At 40.1% G+C, this 15,637-nt stretch overlaps 1 protein-coding gene across 1 annotated transcript in view; it reads right to left on the minus strand.

Moving 5' to 3' along the window:
* The window catches only part of MANBA (mannosidase, beta A, lysosomal), a 99,597-nt gene extending 84,715 nt beyond the window's left edge, over positions 1-14,882 (minus strand). The window contains exon 1 of the mRNA XM_008580838.1: positions 14,706-14,882. Within this exon, the coding sequence (XP_008579060.1) occupies positions 14,706-14,882 (177 nt within the window). The remainder of the gene's footprint in view (positions 1-14,705) is intronic.
* Between the last annotated feature and the right edge of the window lie 755 nt (positions 14,883-15,637).

Raw genomic sequence — 15,637 nt, forward strand, 5'->3', positions numbered from 1 at the left:
TGTTAAATGGCATGGACCAGGCCCAGACAACTTGCTTCCTTTTCTGCTCACACAGAACGCAGTCTCTCCAATGAATAAACCTGGAACAACACTGACGGACACAGGTTTGAATAGACACCTAATTATTAGGTAACCAACACTCCCCACCCAGCCCTATTTATAACTCTACACTGAGGACCTAGTCCAATACAGTTAAAAATATCATGAGAAAAAATGTGTGAAGACAACTCAGCCACCACATGGCAAAATGCTAAGGCATTTTGGGCTGGTTGATGACCTGGCTGGTGGGACACGAATCCCTTTCCTGTCTCCCAGCTCCTTAAAGGAAGCTGCATGTTGAGTTTGAGAGGGTAATCTTCCCAGATATATCATTCCTACATAAACAGAATTTACAGGTTTAAAATTTTCACTTGAAAGAAGCCAATCCGAAGCAACTACATACTGTATGATTCCAAATATATGATATTCTGGATGTCAGACAAAAGTTACGGGAGGCCATTTATTTGGACTAAGCCTCTGCTCTAGGCCCCAACAGACCAGACCAGACCAAAATGGAGTCTCTCATGCCAAATGTCACATAATCAAACTGAAACTTTAAGGAAGCAGGTAGATTCCCAAATAGGCCAGATTTTCCTTTAAACAGGAGATTTCGGTCCACTTGAGTCAGCAATAATGAAGTCCCCTCTGCTTTAACCCTTACCAGAAAAGTAACCTGAGGTAATCTGATGTTAACCAATCATTGTTTTCCTCTACTGCTCTGTTTCCTTGTTCCCACGTTACAAATCCCACTGCTCTGCCACTGCCCAGTGAAGCCCTCATTCTATTTTGTAGAATGAAGGCTGCCTCATTCTAGGCTGCCCTGATTCATGAATCATGAACAAAAGCCAATCAGATCTTTAACTCATTTTGTTGTAATCTTATCTTTTGTCATGGGAAAGGAAAAACTGGGGAGACAATAAAAGGATCAGTGGTTACCAGAGGTTAAGGGGAAGGGAGGGATGAACAGGGGGAGTATGGAGGATTGTTAGGGTAGTGAAACTATTCTGCATGATACTATAATGGTGGGTACAAGTCATTATACATTTGTTCAAACACAAGAATGTACAACCAAGAGCAAATCCTAATGCAAAGTGTGGACTTTGGGTGATAATGATGTGTTCGTGTTGGTTCATTGATTGTAACAAATGTACCACTCTGGTGGGGGATGTTGATAATGGTGAGGGTGTGCATGTGTGGGGGAAGGAGACACAACTACCTCAAATGGAGTTCAATGGAGAAAGCCTGTATAACTGTTGCATCTACAGGCATCATTTTCATGGACACTTAGGCAAAAATAAATAAATGTTAAGAAAACATTTATTTGAAAACAAGTAAAATTAAACAATATATTGATTAAGATACATAGATATTTGGGAAAACTTTAATTTGTAAAAGGCAAGAAAATGATCATTCAGAATAGTGGTTACTTTCAGGGAAGGCAGGCAAAGGGATTGGGGAGGGGCAGGTAACTACAGAGGTATTGGTGATATGCAGGCTCATAAACTGGATAGCAAATGCACTGGTATTCATTTAATTATTAGACTTTCCAATTCATAAATGTGTGGGTGCACATAACTTTCCATGTATCAAGTACTATATAATAAAAAATAAATAAAAGAAAATGTTCATGACATGTTAAGCTACCCTAAACTACACAGAGGTATTTATGTGTTCCATTCAGAAAGAGCTGTACTCTCCAAACCTCACTTTCTCCATTGGCAAATATGATCTTCACCTATGATTCTTACTTCAAAGACTGCGTAGGTATAAGAGATTCCCAGCCTGTGAATCAGTCAAAACATTCTGGTCAACCTTAACACCATTTTTCCCTAAAATCCTTCAGTTGGTAGATACTGCTTCCCATCTCACACAGCTCTAGGTGAAATGGAGATACAATTTAAAGAGACTCTTTATTTTCTGACTAAAGAGACTACAACTTAAATGGGAAAACCAGACAATTTGCTTAGCCCACTCCTAAGTGTCAGGCATTATGCAAGATGTTTCAGGAAGACACCTCATTTCAATATAGCTGTGGGGTTCCTAGGACTAGAACTCATGAAAGGTTAGGATAAATGCCTGGAGACAGATTCCATGCTGATAGGAAGGGTCAGAGCAGGAGGGGACCACATTTGCTCAGGGAGTGAGGTGGGGCAGTTAAATAGTTCCACAGAGGCAGCTGCTGACTCTGAGATGAAGCCGGGAGGTGGATGGAGCTGACAGGCAGGAGGCACAAGAGCCATCTTTTGGCAAGGGTTGGAGCCCCAGCTTAACCCTAATAACTGAGGGACCTTGTGAAGTTCATAAAATATCTCTGTACATCTGTTTTCTCAGTCCTAGAATGGAGATAATATTCATACCTACACGCTTCACAGGATCAGTATAAAGATACAAGAGACAATTATGAAAAGTGATTAGCACTGCTCTTGGAACACAGTGAGCATTCAATAAGTGATAGTTATCATTTCTATTACAGGTACTGATCTGAAATATTTTCTAAGACATATTAAGTTAAAGAAAAAAGTTAGTAAAAAACGATTCATGGAGAATGTTATCTGTGGGGGAGAAATATATAAATCTATGTATGATATACGTCTGTATGTTTATAACATCTACAGAAGAATACACAAGGAACTGGCTAACTGGTTGTTTCTCTGGAAGGGAAGTAGAAAACTAGGAGATAGGGACAGAAGGAGACTTGCTTTTCATTATGTATCCTGCCTTTAAAATTTTTTTAGCGGCCTGCAGAGAAGGCAAGACCCGGCACCACTGTGACCACCAGCGAGGCCCAGGCAGGCAAAAACCCCAGGCAGCTCCCCCCGACTCCACCCACACAGAAGACAGCAGGCTCCACAACTGAGGCCCCGCACCACTTCTGCAGAGGTGGTCCACAACAGCCACCAACATAGCATCTACCACTGCAAGGGTGGCTTGTCACCAGTAGAAGTCATGACCACTGTGCAGGTGGCCTGCTACATATTCAACTGCATTGATACAAGGAGAGTTACTAGAGTTTTCTGGGAAAAGAGAAAGAAGTCTTTCTTCTTAAAGTCCACTCCAGAGTAATAGAAAAAGCAACTGAACTACCAGATGACCAGAAATCAATGCAGAGGTACTAGAAATATGAAAAAACAAGAAAATATGACATCACCAAAGGAATATAGCAATTCTCAAGTACCAGACCCTACAGAACAGGAAACACTTGAAATGACTGAAAAGGAATTCTGAGTAACTATCTTAAGGAAATTCAATCAGATAAAGGAAGAATCAGTTAGGCAACACAATAAAATGAGAAAAAACATCCAGGATAAGAAAGAGGAAATCTACAAAGATTAACACCTTAAAAAAGAAAGTATCAGAACTCCTGGAACTGAAAGACTCATTCAGTGAAACAAGAAACATAACCGAGAGCATAAGCAGCAGATTAGAGCAAGCAAAAGAAAGAATTTCCAATCTCCAAGATAATTTTTCCAAAATAACCCAGGCAGATGAAAAAAGGGAAAAGAGAATTTTAAAAAATGAAGTCTAAGAGGACTAACAGACAACCTTAAGCACAAAAACATCCAAATCATGCATGTTCCAGAAGGAGAGGAGAAAGGTAAAGGCACTGAAAATCAATTAGATGAAATAATAATGGAAAACATCGCAGATATAAAGAGAGACACAAACCTACAGAACCAGGAAGCTCAAAGATTCACAAACAGATTCAATCTAAAAAGATCCTCCTCAAGACACATTATAGTCAAATTGGCAAAACTCAAAGGCAGAGAATCCAAAAAGCAGTAAGAGAAAAGTGTCAGGTCACTTACAAGGGAACCCCCATATAACTAAAAGCAGACTTCTCAACCAAAATTCTACAGGCAAAAAGAAAATGGGATGACATCTTCAAAATACTAAAAGGAAAAAAAAAATGCCAACCAAGAATAATATACCCACAAGGTTATCCTTCAAAAATGAGGGAGAAATCATGTATTTCCTAAACAAACAAAAACTGTGGGATTTCACCACCACACAACCAGCCCTGTAATGAATTCTCAAGGGAGTCCTGCATCTCGAATCCAAAAAATAATAATCACTACCACGAACACCCAAGAAAGAAAAAAACCCACTAGTAACAAGACAAGAATGCCCACTATCACCACTTCTATTTTATATAGTATTGGAAGTACCAGCCAGAGCAATCAGGCAAGAGAAAGAAATAAAGAACACCCAGCAAAGTCGGCCTGCCCACCACCAACCACCACCAGGTCAGCAATGGAGTCAGAGCCAGAGCGAAAGTCCCCTCCCCAGGAGGCCTGAGACAATGGGCTGTTGGCCTCAGCCCTGCCCACTGCCTATCACCCCAAGGCCAGCAACAGAGACAGAAGCCCCTGGAGTCCTGAGATGGGGAGCTGAGGGCCTTAGCCCTATCCCCCATTGCAACCAAGCCTGCCATGGAACCAGTGTGTGCCAGCCCCCCCACCACTTCCCCCCAACAACATATTAGAATGTACTTATTTTAAAAATAAAAATAAAGAAGGAACAAAAGGGGGAAGAAAAAAAAAATGAACTCAAACTGTCCCTGTTTGTAAATGACGTGATCCTATATGTAGAAAAACCTAATGACTCTACCAAAAATCTCTTGAGCTGATTAACAATTTCAGTAATGTTGCAGGATACAAAATCAATGCCCCCAAACCAGTAGCATTTATATTCTCTGATAAACTAGCAGAAAAAGAAATTTAAAAAGTAAGCCCATTTACAATAGTCACCAAAAAAACTAAATACCTAGGAACTGATTTAACCAAGGAGGTGAAAGTTCTCTACAATGAGAACTACAAATCACTACTGAAAGAAATTAAAGAAGACACAAAAATATGGAAAGATATTCCTTGCTCATTTACAGATTAAATGCAATCCACATCAAAATATTAATGACATTCTTCACAGAAATGAAAAAAAACAATTCTAACATTCTTATGGACCAACAAAAGCCTCCAAACAGCCAAAGTAATCCTGAGCAAAAAAAAAAAATACAGCTGGAGGCATACTACTACCTGACTCCAAATTATACTACAAAGCTATGGTAACCAAAACAGCATGGTACTGGCATAAAAATAGATATTCAGACCTATGGAACAGAATAGAGAACCCAGTAATCAACCCATATACTTATATCCAGCTGATCTCTGACAAAGGCAATGTGAACATATATTAGGGAAAAGACTGCCTTTTCAATGATGGTGCTGGGAAAACTGGATATCCATATGGAGAAGAATGAAACTAGACCTGCACCTCTTGCCATATACCAAAATCAACTCAAAATTGATTAAAGATTTAAGACCTGAAACTATAAAACTACTAAAGGAAAACATAGGGGAAACACTTCAGGAAGTAGGAGTGGGCAAAGACTTAATGCAGAAGACCCCAAAACACAAGCAACATAAGAACAAATAAATAAATGGTATTATATTAAATTAAAAAGCTTCTGCACAGCAAAGGAAACAATAGAGTAAAAAGACAATCTACAGAATGGGAGAAAATATATGCAAACTATACATCAGACAAAGGATTAATATCCAGAATATATAAGGAACTCAAAAAACTATACAGTAAAAAAAAACCCAATTAAAAAATGGGCAAAGGAGCTGAAAAGACATTTTTAGAAGGAAGACATACAAATGGCCATCAGGTACTTGAGAAAATGCTCAACATCACTAATCATCAGGGAAATGAAAATTAAAACCACATTGAGATATCATCTCACCACAGTAAGACTGGCAATCAATAAGAAGACCAAGAATAACAAATGCTGGTGAAGATGCAGAGAGAGGAGAACTCTCTTACACTGTTGGTGGGACTATAAATTAGTACAGACACTATGGAAAACAGTATGGAGATTTCTCAAACAACTACAGATAGATCTACTATACAATCCAGCGATCCCACTTCTGCATATATACCCAAATGAATGGAAACCGTCATGTTGAAGGGATACCTGCACTCCCACGTTTGTTGCAGCTCTGTTTACAATAATCAAGATATAAAACCAACCTAAATTTCCATGCATGGATGACTAGCTAAGGAAAATGTGGTATATATACACAAAGGAATGCTACTCAGCCTTTAAAAAGAATGAAATTCTGCCATTCACAGCAACATGGATGAGCTTGTAGAAAATTATGTTAAGTAAAATAAGCCAGGCACAGAGGGAAAAATACCTCATGTCCTCACTCATAAGTGGTAGCTAAGAGAGAAAGAAGGAAGGAAAGAAGGACCACAGTGGTTTGTTGGACTTGAAGAGAAAAAGAATAGAACTAAGGTTGCTGCAGGGGTGGGGAGAGATTGGGTGGGGTAAATGGGGAATAATTGCAATTTGAGGTGATAGGCATGCAAAAAAAATATTACTATTTACATCCTTTACCTATTTCTTAAAAGTCACTAAAATTAACTGGCCTCTTTTTAAAAAAGAAAACAAAAAGCTAGGTTGATAGCAGTAGAAATGACAAGGAGGGAATGGTTATAAGACACCGTAGGTTCGATCTACAAAATCCAGTACCTGACAATAGAAGAGGCAGAAGAAAACAAAACAAAACAAAACAAAAACAAAAATGGCACCCAGATTCCAGACCTAGTTCACTGGGAAAATACTCGTGCTGTTATTAGAAATTGATAAAATAAGAGAAACTAAGGATTGGGAGGACTGAGAGAAGAGATATTTGAGCATCCTGAGTTTCCTAAGCCATGAGTACATTTAGGTAACAGAGTCAAGCAGAATGTTGAACTGGAAATCAGGAGGGAGGTGGAAGTTAGAGGTAAGCATTTGAGCAATTTTGGCACAGAGGTAATGGTTGAAATGAAGAGACTTCGAAAAGACAGAGAATAGAGAAAGTAATACGTGGATTAACCCTCAGGAAATGCTTGCATTAATTGAAGACTTTTAGCAAATGGGATGTTTTTGGTGCTATATTTTGAACAATAGCATATTGTGTTCTTGTCACTATTTTCATTGGACATCTTTAAATTAAAATAATAGTTGTTCCCTTTGCTTCCTATTTATCCTTCCTGCCAATAGGCAGTGTGGGATGATGAAAAAAAATATCTGAGTTTGAATCCTTGCTCCACCATTTATTAGAGCATGATCTCGGGCAATCACTTCTCTGAGCCTCAGTCAATGTGAATAATTATACCTTTTCCACAGGGTTGTTGTGGAAATTTTATGAACAAGTGCACACGAAAGAAGGAAGAATAGTGCACTGCACGTGGAAGATATCAAATATTACACGAGAATAAATTTTATAGTCTAGGCTGACTACACAGTTGGCCTTCCCATCTACAATTTCCATTTCCATGGAGTCAACCAACTGAGGATCAAAAATATTCGGGAGGGAAAAAACAATGAAAAATAAGAATACAACAATAAAAAAATAACACAAATTAAAAAACAATGCAGTGGAACAACTATTTACATAGCATTTACATTGAATTAGATATTATAAGTAAGCTATAGATGAGTTAGAGTATATGGGAGGACATGCTAGGTTATACAGAACACCATTTTATATCAGGGACTTCAGTATCCTTGGCTTCTGGTATCTGGGGGAGGTCCTGGAACCAGTCCCCAATGAATACCAAAGGACTACTGTATATGCTTACATGTGACAAGGACCAGCCAGCACCCACCTAAAAATTCAGTACTCAGATGGTCCTTTGGTTCTCTGTTTTGGGCCCCATGAAGCAAATCCTGCCATGCCGTAAACATTCCCTGTGTAGCATCAAACAAGGAAACGTGTCCAGGTTTAAATATCTGTTTTTTTAAATGAGGGCTTAAACTTTTCATAGTTCAGTCTCCCCAGAAATTAAGCAACATTATTAATTGATGACAATTTCTGTTTAAATTTAAATTTCAAATACAGAGTTATTAGCTCATTTATCTTCTTAATGTCACGCATGGCTTAAGCAGCCAAACTTTTAGAAGAAGGTGTACTAGGGCCGGCCCGGTGGCGCACTGCTACAGTGCGCTGCTTGGGAGCGTGGTAGCGCTCCCACCGAGGGTTCGGATCCCACATACAGACCGGTTCCCGCTCACTGGCTGAGCAAGGTGTGGGAGCAACACCGAGGGTTGCGATCCCGTTGCCGGTCCCGGTCCGGTACGGGCACGACACTGAGGGTTGCGATCCGTTGCCGGACACGGAAAAAGACAAAAAGGGAAAAAAAAAAAAAAAGAAGAAGGGGTACTAAATGTAAACGGGTCCTTTCCTAAAAGCTTTTGAGATCATTTTACATCATAAAATGGTCAAATAAAGCCAAACGTTCCATTCTTAAGTGTCTTAAGCCTTCTGTGGAAGGTTAGTATAACAACCAGAAAGTACCCTCTCCTTTAAGAATAAATTAATGTTTAGTCATTTGGAACCATAATCATGGAACTTCCTTCTCTGAAACACATCAAAAGTATTTCATGGGTGATAATGGTATTGATTATGTTTTTAAAAAAGAAAGCTCCTACCTTTTAGAGAGCCATACCGAAATGTTTGTGGATGAAATAATGTGATGTCTGGGATTGCTTCAAAATAATAAGGCGTGGCATAGTGGTTTGTAGAAGAAACAAAATTAGCCATGAATTGATCATTGTAGAAGCCAGGTGATGGGTAAATGGGTGTTTATTTTGTTACATTATTTTATTAGTAGTTTAAAATTCACTACAATAAGTTTTAAAAAATATTTACATGGAAACTGCCTCTTCGCTGCTTAGAGTACAAAAATATACGTTTATCCACACTGAGTGCACGTATGTTATTAGAATGTATTTATGAGTGATAACCTGCAGATTAGGGCCTCCACAGCCAGACTCATGGCTCCTTGGACAAAATGATTAAGATTAATTTGTCAATCACATGTATAGCTACTATGACATAATCTTACAGTTTATATTTTTTAAACTTAGTTGTATAAAAAACATCTTTCTCTGACCATTTGTCCCATTTATATGTGAAGAATACAAAGTGATAATAAAATTTAGAGAAAAAGTACCAAGCCTGTGGTGCACCCATTTTTTAGTATATGTGTATATCTATATTTAAAATATGTTTTTTATATTTTTAAGTGTAGATTTTGAATAAAAACACAGCTTAATAATGGAGTCTATGCAGTTATTAAAAATTATTCCAAATTTATATTTAGAGACACAGACACAGAAAGATATTCACCATAAATTTTAAATTCAAAAGTAGCTTCTGGGCTGGCCAGTTAGCTCACTTGGGAGAGGACGGTGCTGATGACACCAAGGTCAAGGTTTTGGATCCCTGTAAAAGCCAACTGTCAAATAAACAAACAAATAAATAAATAAATAAATAAAAGTAGCTTACAAAACCACCTTAGGGAATAATTTCACTCTTATACTATTGTATTTGTTTGTATATACTTGAAAAAAATCTAGAAAGATAAACAGTAGAAAGATTTATACATTCTACAGTGGTTACTTCTGACTCATAGTATGCTTTTTATTGTTTTTTTTCTTCTTTATATTTTCTGCATCAACTTTTTGTACTATAAGCACTAAGATTTTATAATTCTTTTTAAAAAATTAAAAGAGAAAAAATAAGAAAATTATATCATATGAGAATTTAGTGCATGATAAGAGTAATATTTTATATCAGTGGACAAAAAGAAACTGTTCAAATCATGGGATATAAACAACTGATTAACTATTTGGAAAAAATACCATAAAGATACATGGAGGAGGGGAATTACTTTCTAAGCATACTGTCAAAGACAGAAAAAAACATAAAAGAAAAACTTTTAAAACATCCATATAGCAAAATACATCATTAATAAATGGGAAATTTCTGAAAGTACGTAACAAGGTCTTACAAATCTCTATTTTAAAAGATTGGGAAAATAGATAAAGAACATGAATAAGTAACTCCCAAATCATCAATAAGCATTTGAAATAAACATATACAAATTATTTAACCCCACCAGAAAGTAAATCAGTTTTGTTTTTTTTAAATAATATTCAAATCTAGCACCTAAAATAAGCACTCTGATAAAATGATGATGCGAGTGTACAACTGGTTCAACTTTTATGGAGAGCAACTTAGATGTACATATAAAAGACTAAAAAAGTGCATACTGTGAAGGTTAATTCTAGATGTCAACTGGTTAGATGAAGGAATGCTGAGAAACCTGGTAAAGCAATCTTTTCAGGTGTGTCAGTGAGGGTGTTTCCAGCAGAGATTAGCATGAGAGTCTGAGTGGCCTGGGTGGGAAAGACCCACTGTCAGTGTGGGTGGGAACCATCCAATCCTCTGGGGGTCCAGAGAGAACAAAAGACAGAGGAAAGAGGTGAAGCTCTCTCTCTATCTGCTGGAGCTGGGATACACTCTTCTCTCCTGTCCGTGGACATCAGAGCTCGAGACTCTTCAGATTTTGGGTTCTAGGACTTACACCAAGGACACCATCAGCCTCCCTTCCCTGGTTCTGAGGCCTTGGACTTGGACTAAGCCACACTGCCGGCATCCAGTTTATAGACGGCCTATCGTGGGACTTTTCTTCATAGACACGTGAGCTAGTTCCCCTGATAAATCCCTCTCATATAATTATAACATATCTTATTGATTCTGTCTCTATGGAGAACCCTGATTAATACACCCTATGAACCAGCTATTCCACTTCTAAATATTTGTCCAAGAAAATAAAGATGAACACTATCATTTAGTTAAGAAGATCATTAAAAAATAGAAAAAAATAGTCAGATCTAACTATCCAGCAATAAGTGATTGATTATAAGTGATGGTAAATGTGTACAATAGAATAAAAAAGAGCCATTAAACATAGTTTGTAAAAATATGTTTACTGCATTTAAGAGCATCACTAACTATTAAACATAAAAAGGTTGTTAAACTGTATATTCAAATACTTCTAAATGTGTATGCATAAAAAATTCTGAATGGATATACTGTATTTTTTAAATTTTAATAGTCGTTATCTCTGGAAGCCAGGTTTCCAACTTTTCTTTTTCTTATCTCTATCTTCTAGTTTTGGCACACTGAGAATATCTTTAAAAAAAAAAAAAAAAAAAAAAAAGCAGCAGCTTTTCAAAACTTACACCAGTGAGAAATTGCACAGAAAAACTGAGAGCATTCCCAACAGAAGAGTCTCCTTGTCCATGCACTTAACATATCATGTGGTAATTAATTAGGTTTTCTGTCTCACTAAATATGACCTCCCACAAAATAAAACTCCAGTTTATTCATTTCTTTTTTTATTCCTAAAACCTATTATAGTGCATGGCACAATACTAGGCTGAACAAATAACCTTTAGCAGGGAGCCCAAAAGCCTTGCCAAGACACATAAGGTTTAGATTCTGTGTAAGAAACCAGTACGCTCACCTATGAAACAGCCAGGGTTGCCCACAGAGTCTCTCAGTAAATACAAATTCCATTTAACCGACAGCTCAGTTCAAAAATCCTGAATTTTTCCTTGACTCCCCTTTCTCTTACTCTTTACACCCAGTCCATCAACAAGGCCAAGTGAACAGGATCTCATAAAAGTAGAATGAATAGTGGTCACTAGAGGCTGGGAAGGATAGGGAGAAAGTGGGGAGAGGAAGAGATTGGTTAAGGGGCACAAAATCATAGCTAGATAGGAAGAATAATTTCTAGTGTTCTATAGCGCAGCAGGGTGAATATAGTTAATAATTTATTGTATATTTTCAAATAGCTAGAAGAGATTTTGGATGTTCCCAACACAAAGAAATGACTAATGTCTGAGGAGATGGATATGTTAATTACCCTGACTTGATCATTACACATTGTATACATGTATCAAAATATCACACTGTACCCCATTAAATGTATAACTATGTGTCAATTTAATAAGTAAAATAAAATCCAACTGAACAAATCTTGTTGGTTCTACATTTAAAATATATTCTCCCAGGGCCGGCCCGGTGGCGCACTGCTACAGTGCGCCGCTTGGGAGCGCGGCGGCGCTCCCACCGAGGGTTCGGATCCCGCATGCAGACTGGTTCCCGCTCACTGGCTGAGCGAGGTGTGGGAGCAACACCGAGGGTTGCAATCCTGTTGCCGGTCCCGGTCCGGTACGGGCGCGACACTGAGGGTTGCAATCCGTTGCCGGACATGAAAAAAGACAAAAAAATATATATATTCTCCCAAACCATTCTCACCACTTTACTGCTACCACCCTGGTCCGAGCCAGACATCTTTTTTCCATAGAGCTGCAATAGTCCCCCTAGCTGGTCTCCCCGCTTCCATTCTCACGCACTGTAGTCTTCGCACAACAGCCAGAGTGACGTTTTAAAAGGCAAATCTAATCATGCCACTGCAAACTCAAAACCCCTGTAGCTTCCTGTCACATGAAGATTAAAATCAAAAGTGCTTCCCATGGCTTACAAGCCCTCAAGAGCTGCACCGGACATCTACTTTGAACTCATCTCCCTCCGCCTGGCTCACAGGGCTCCAGCCACACTGGCCTGCTTACTATTCCTGGAACTGGTCAAGCATGTTCCCACCTCAGGGCCTCTCCCCTCCCCCACTCCTGTCTTTTTTTCCTCTTTGCTGGGAATGTGCTTCTCCTTAAAAAGCGACATTATTAAAAAGGTCTCTGCTTAAAAGTCACCTTGTCAAAACTGCTCTTTAACCTCATTTTTTAAAAATAATAATCCTTTCCAACCAGCCTTCACTCTCTTTTCCTTTAACCTGCATAATTTTTCTTCAGTTCACCAGCTGTCATTATATTTTCCTTTAACTTGGTAATTGTCTCTCTCCTCCAGTAGAATGTCCATTGGAGCAAAGACTGTTTTCTTCACCTCTCAATTTCAGACACTTAGAATAGTGTCTACCACATCAGAGGTACTGAATAATTATGGGATAATTAATTAGGTGAATGATTACCAAGATATGCTTCAAGTTCTTATATAAACATGACATTTGGCCTAATGTCTGCTCTAAATGATAGAATATCTCCTGAGTTCAACACTAAAAAGGCATGTTACAATAAAGCAGGTAGGATAACAATATCACATTACTCGGTAATGATATTGATGTTGATACTGCTGTTGATGATGATTTAATATAGGCCTTGTGTTCCCTAACACCCAGAAAACCTCCCTCATGTCTCATCCCATTACCATTTAAGACCCATATCCACCTTATTGAAATTTTAAGTTTTTCTAAGAATTTGTGAAGAGATTTAACAGACATTGTAAATTATTCTCATGAGGAAACTTCCGTTATTTCATAATATAAGCCCATTCTCATTAAGTAGTAACCAAACATTGTTTCTTGATATGTAACCCATGAATATGGGACAATAATCTGATTTGCTAAAGTCACTAGTTATTTCCCATTGACTTAATTCTATTAGTAAAATGAGGTAAGGAGAGGCCCTGTAAAATAAACACAGGCGTGCTCAAAGCAGGTGTAAGCGAAGCCTCAGGGTACCAAGGTCAGTTGTGGTCTATGTCACAAGTAGTTTGTTAACTAAAAATAAAGTACATAAGTTCGAGAATGATTTACTTAAAAAATATATTGGACAGAGATCAGTATCATGCAGAACATTCACTTCTTTCTGATATTATATCCTAGTTGGCTGCCCTGTCATTGAAGAAAACTTAGAATGATACTCCTAACAGTCAACCATAGTGCTCCCAAAACATGATTTTTTCAAAAAACCAAGGTAAGCAAAGCATAGCACAGAATCCAGGCTATGGAGTGGGGCCACCCGGGTTAGAGTTCCATTTCTGTCAACTTAGTTGCTGTGTGATCTTGGGCACGTACCCTGACTTCTCTGGGCTCCCTCGCTCCATATCACCCACCCATAAAACCCAGATAAAAACACCTTCTCTGTAGAATTATGAGAGTTGGGACAACGCGTACAACCCACAAGTACATCAAGTAAAGTACATCTTGCCCCAAGCAAAGACAAGATGTGAAAAAACGATCTGCATCAGATGCAATCCCAAAAGCTGTGGAAGATGGAAATCTGTTTAACGTATGTGTGCAGGCTGCCAAACAGGAAAAGGTCCCCCACAATGAGTCTGTAAATTTGAGAATCTATTGGGACACACACACACACATGCCCTGAGAGGAAACAACACCTCTCCTCATATCCCAGTCAGCCCAAAAAATTATTCAGCCTAAAAAATTATTCAGCCTTTACACTAGCACTGACAATCCCAACTTTACTCTTGTAGGTCTTGTTCTCCTCAACTATGTGTTAACATCAATCCCAAATGTGACTCCCCGAAGCTGAAAAGCGAACATGAAAACTCGATGGAGTTAACCCTTACTTAGCAAAAGGCTATTGTCCCCTGCAGTGTCCAGATAGTTGAAACAGTAATCACCCACCTTATGCTTGTCATTGACAACATGCCCTTTGTATACGCGCTTCAGTCGAGAACTATGGCAATAAGTTAACTGCTAGTAGAAATACCGATGTCTCTGCCTAAACGTCCGCTTTCCAGAGTTACTAATGTCACAGCGTTGGTCGGTCAGTCTCCATCTAACCCGGGCATTTCCCACCCACAGACCACAAGATGCAAAGGGGAAGTTAGTGCCTAACCCACGAGAACAACCCAGGGCTCGGAGGCTGCCAGGCGGTTCCTGGGGCCCTCTCGCCACCAGGGAACGCGGGCGCAGGCCCGCCGGGGGACAGGCGCACACAGTACCTGGATCAGGCCCTGCTGGAACAAGGCGCTGTGCACGCAGCCGGGGACCGCCCCGGGCAGCTCCAGCGAGCCGTTCCCGTTGCGGATCTTCCAGCTTCCCCGCAAGCTGTAGCTGCGCGCCCCTGCCACGGAGCCCGCAGGGCACAATGCAAGCAGCAGGAATAAGTGGAGGTGCATCTCGGGGGAAGGTGCCGCGGTGACGCAGAGGGGTCGGATCCCGGCGCTGCAGGGAGCCCGCGGGGAAGCCGCCCGTCTGCTCGGAAGCAGCCTGGGCTCTAGCTGTCCCCGCCCCGGGGCCCCGGGACCCGCCCCCGGGAACTGGCCCCGCCCCCAAGTCAGCTGAGCGATCTCGGGACGGCAATGCAGTCAGAGGGGACGGCGGAGGCAGCACAGGGACCGGCAGAAAGATGGGTGTCGCGGCTGCTGGAGCTGAGGCCCCTGTGAACGGCTGCAGGCTGGGGGTCTTTGCAGTCTGAGCCCTGCCTCAGCGCTTTTTCCCTCTGCTCCGGTAGTACAGCGGGAGGCCAGAACTTTGCATGGTAATTGGGTCACACAGATCCCCGGGTGCAAAGTGACACAAAGCTTTGCTCCCGAAGGGACCGGCAGTATGTGGAGAGTACAGCTAAAGAGGCTTCTCACTCCTTCAAAGAACCAAAACAGGGAGACAACCCACGTTTCCCTTGCCCTAGAACTGACACCCTCCTCCGCGTTGCAGGGGTCCGCCTGGCTGCGGTAACGCCCACTCCTGCAGCTTAAGCCGCTGCGCTCAGAGCGTACCCTGCTCTATAAAGACTGTGCAAGTACTAACTACCTCATTCGTAGGGTTGTATTGAGGACTGAGAAAATGCGTCCACAGCTTACAGCATAGGGCCTGGCCTAGAGAAAGCACAGCACGTTGGCTGTGGTTACTAGAGGCCTCCGTCCTTATGTTT

This window comes from Galeopterus variegatus, unplaced genomic scaffold, assembly GCF_000696425.1.
Source record: "Galeopterus variegatus unplaced genomic scaffold, G_variegatus-3.0.2 Scaffold88, whole genome shotgun sequence".
Taxonomy (NCBI): domain Eukaryota; kingdom Metazoa; phylum Chordata; class Mammalia; order Dermoptera; family Cynocephalidae; genus Galeopterus; species Galeopterus variegatus.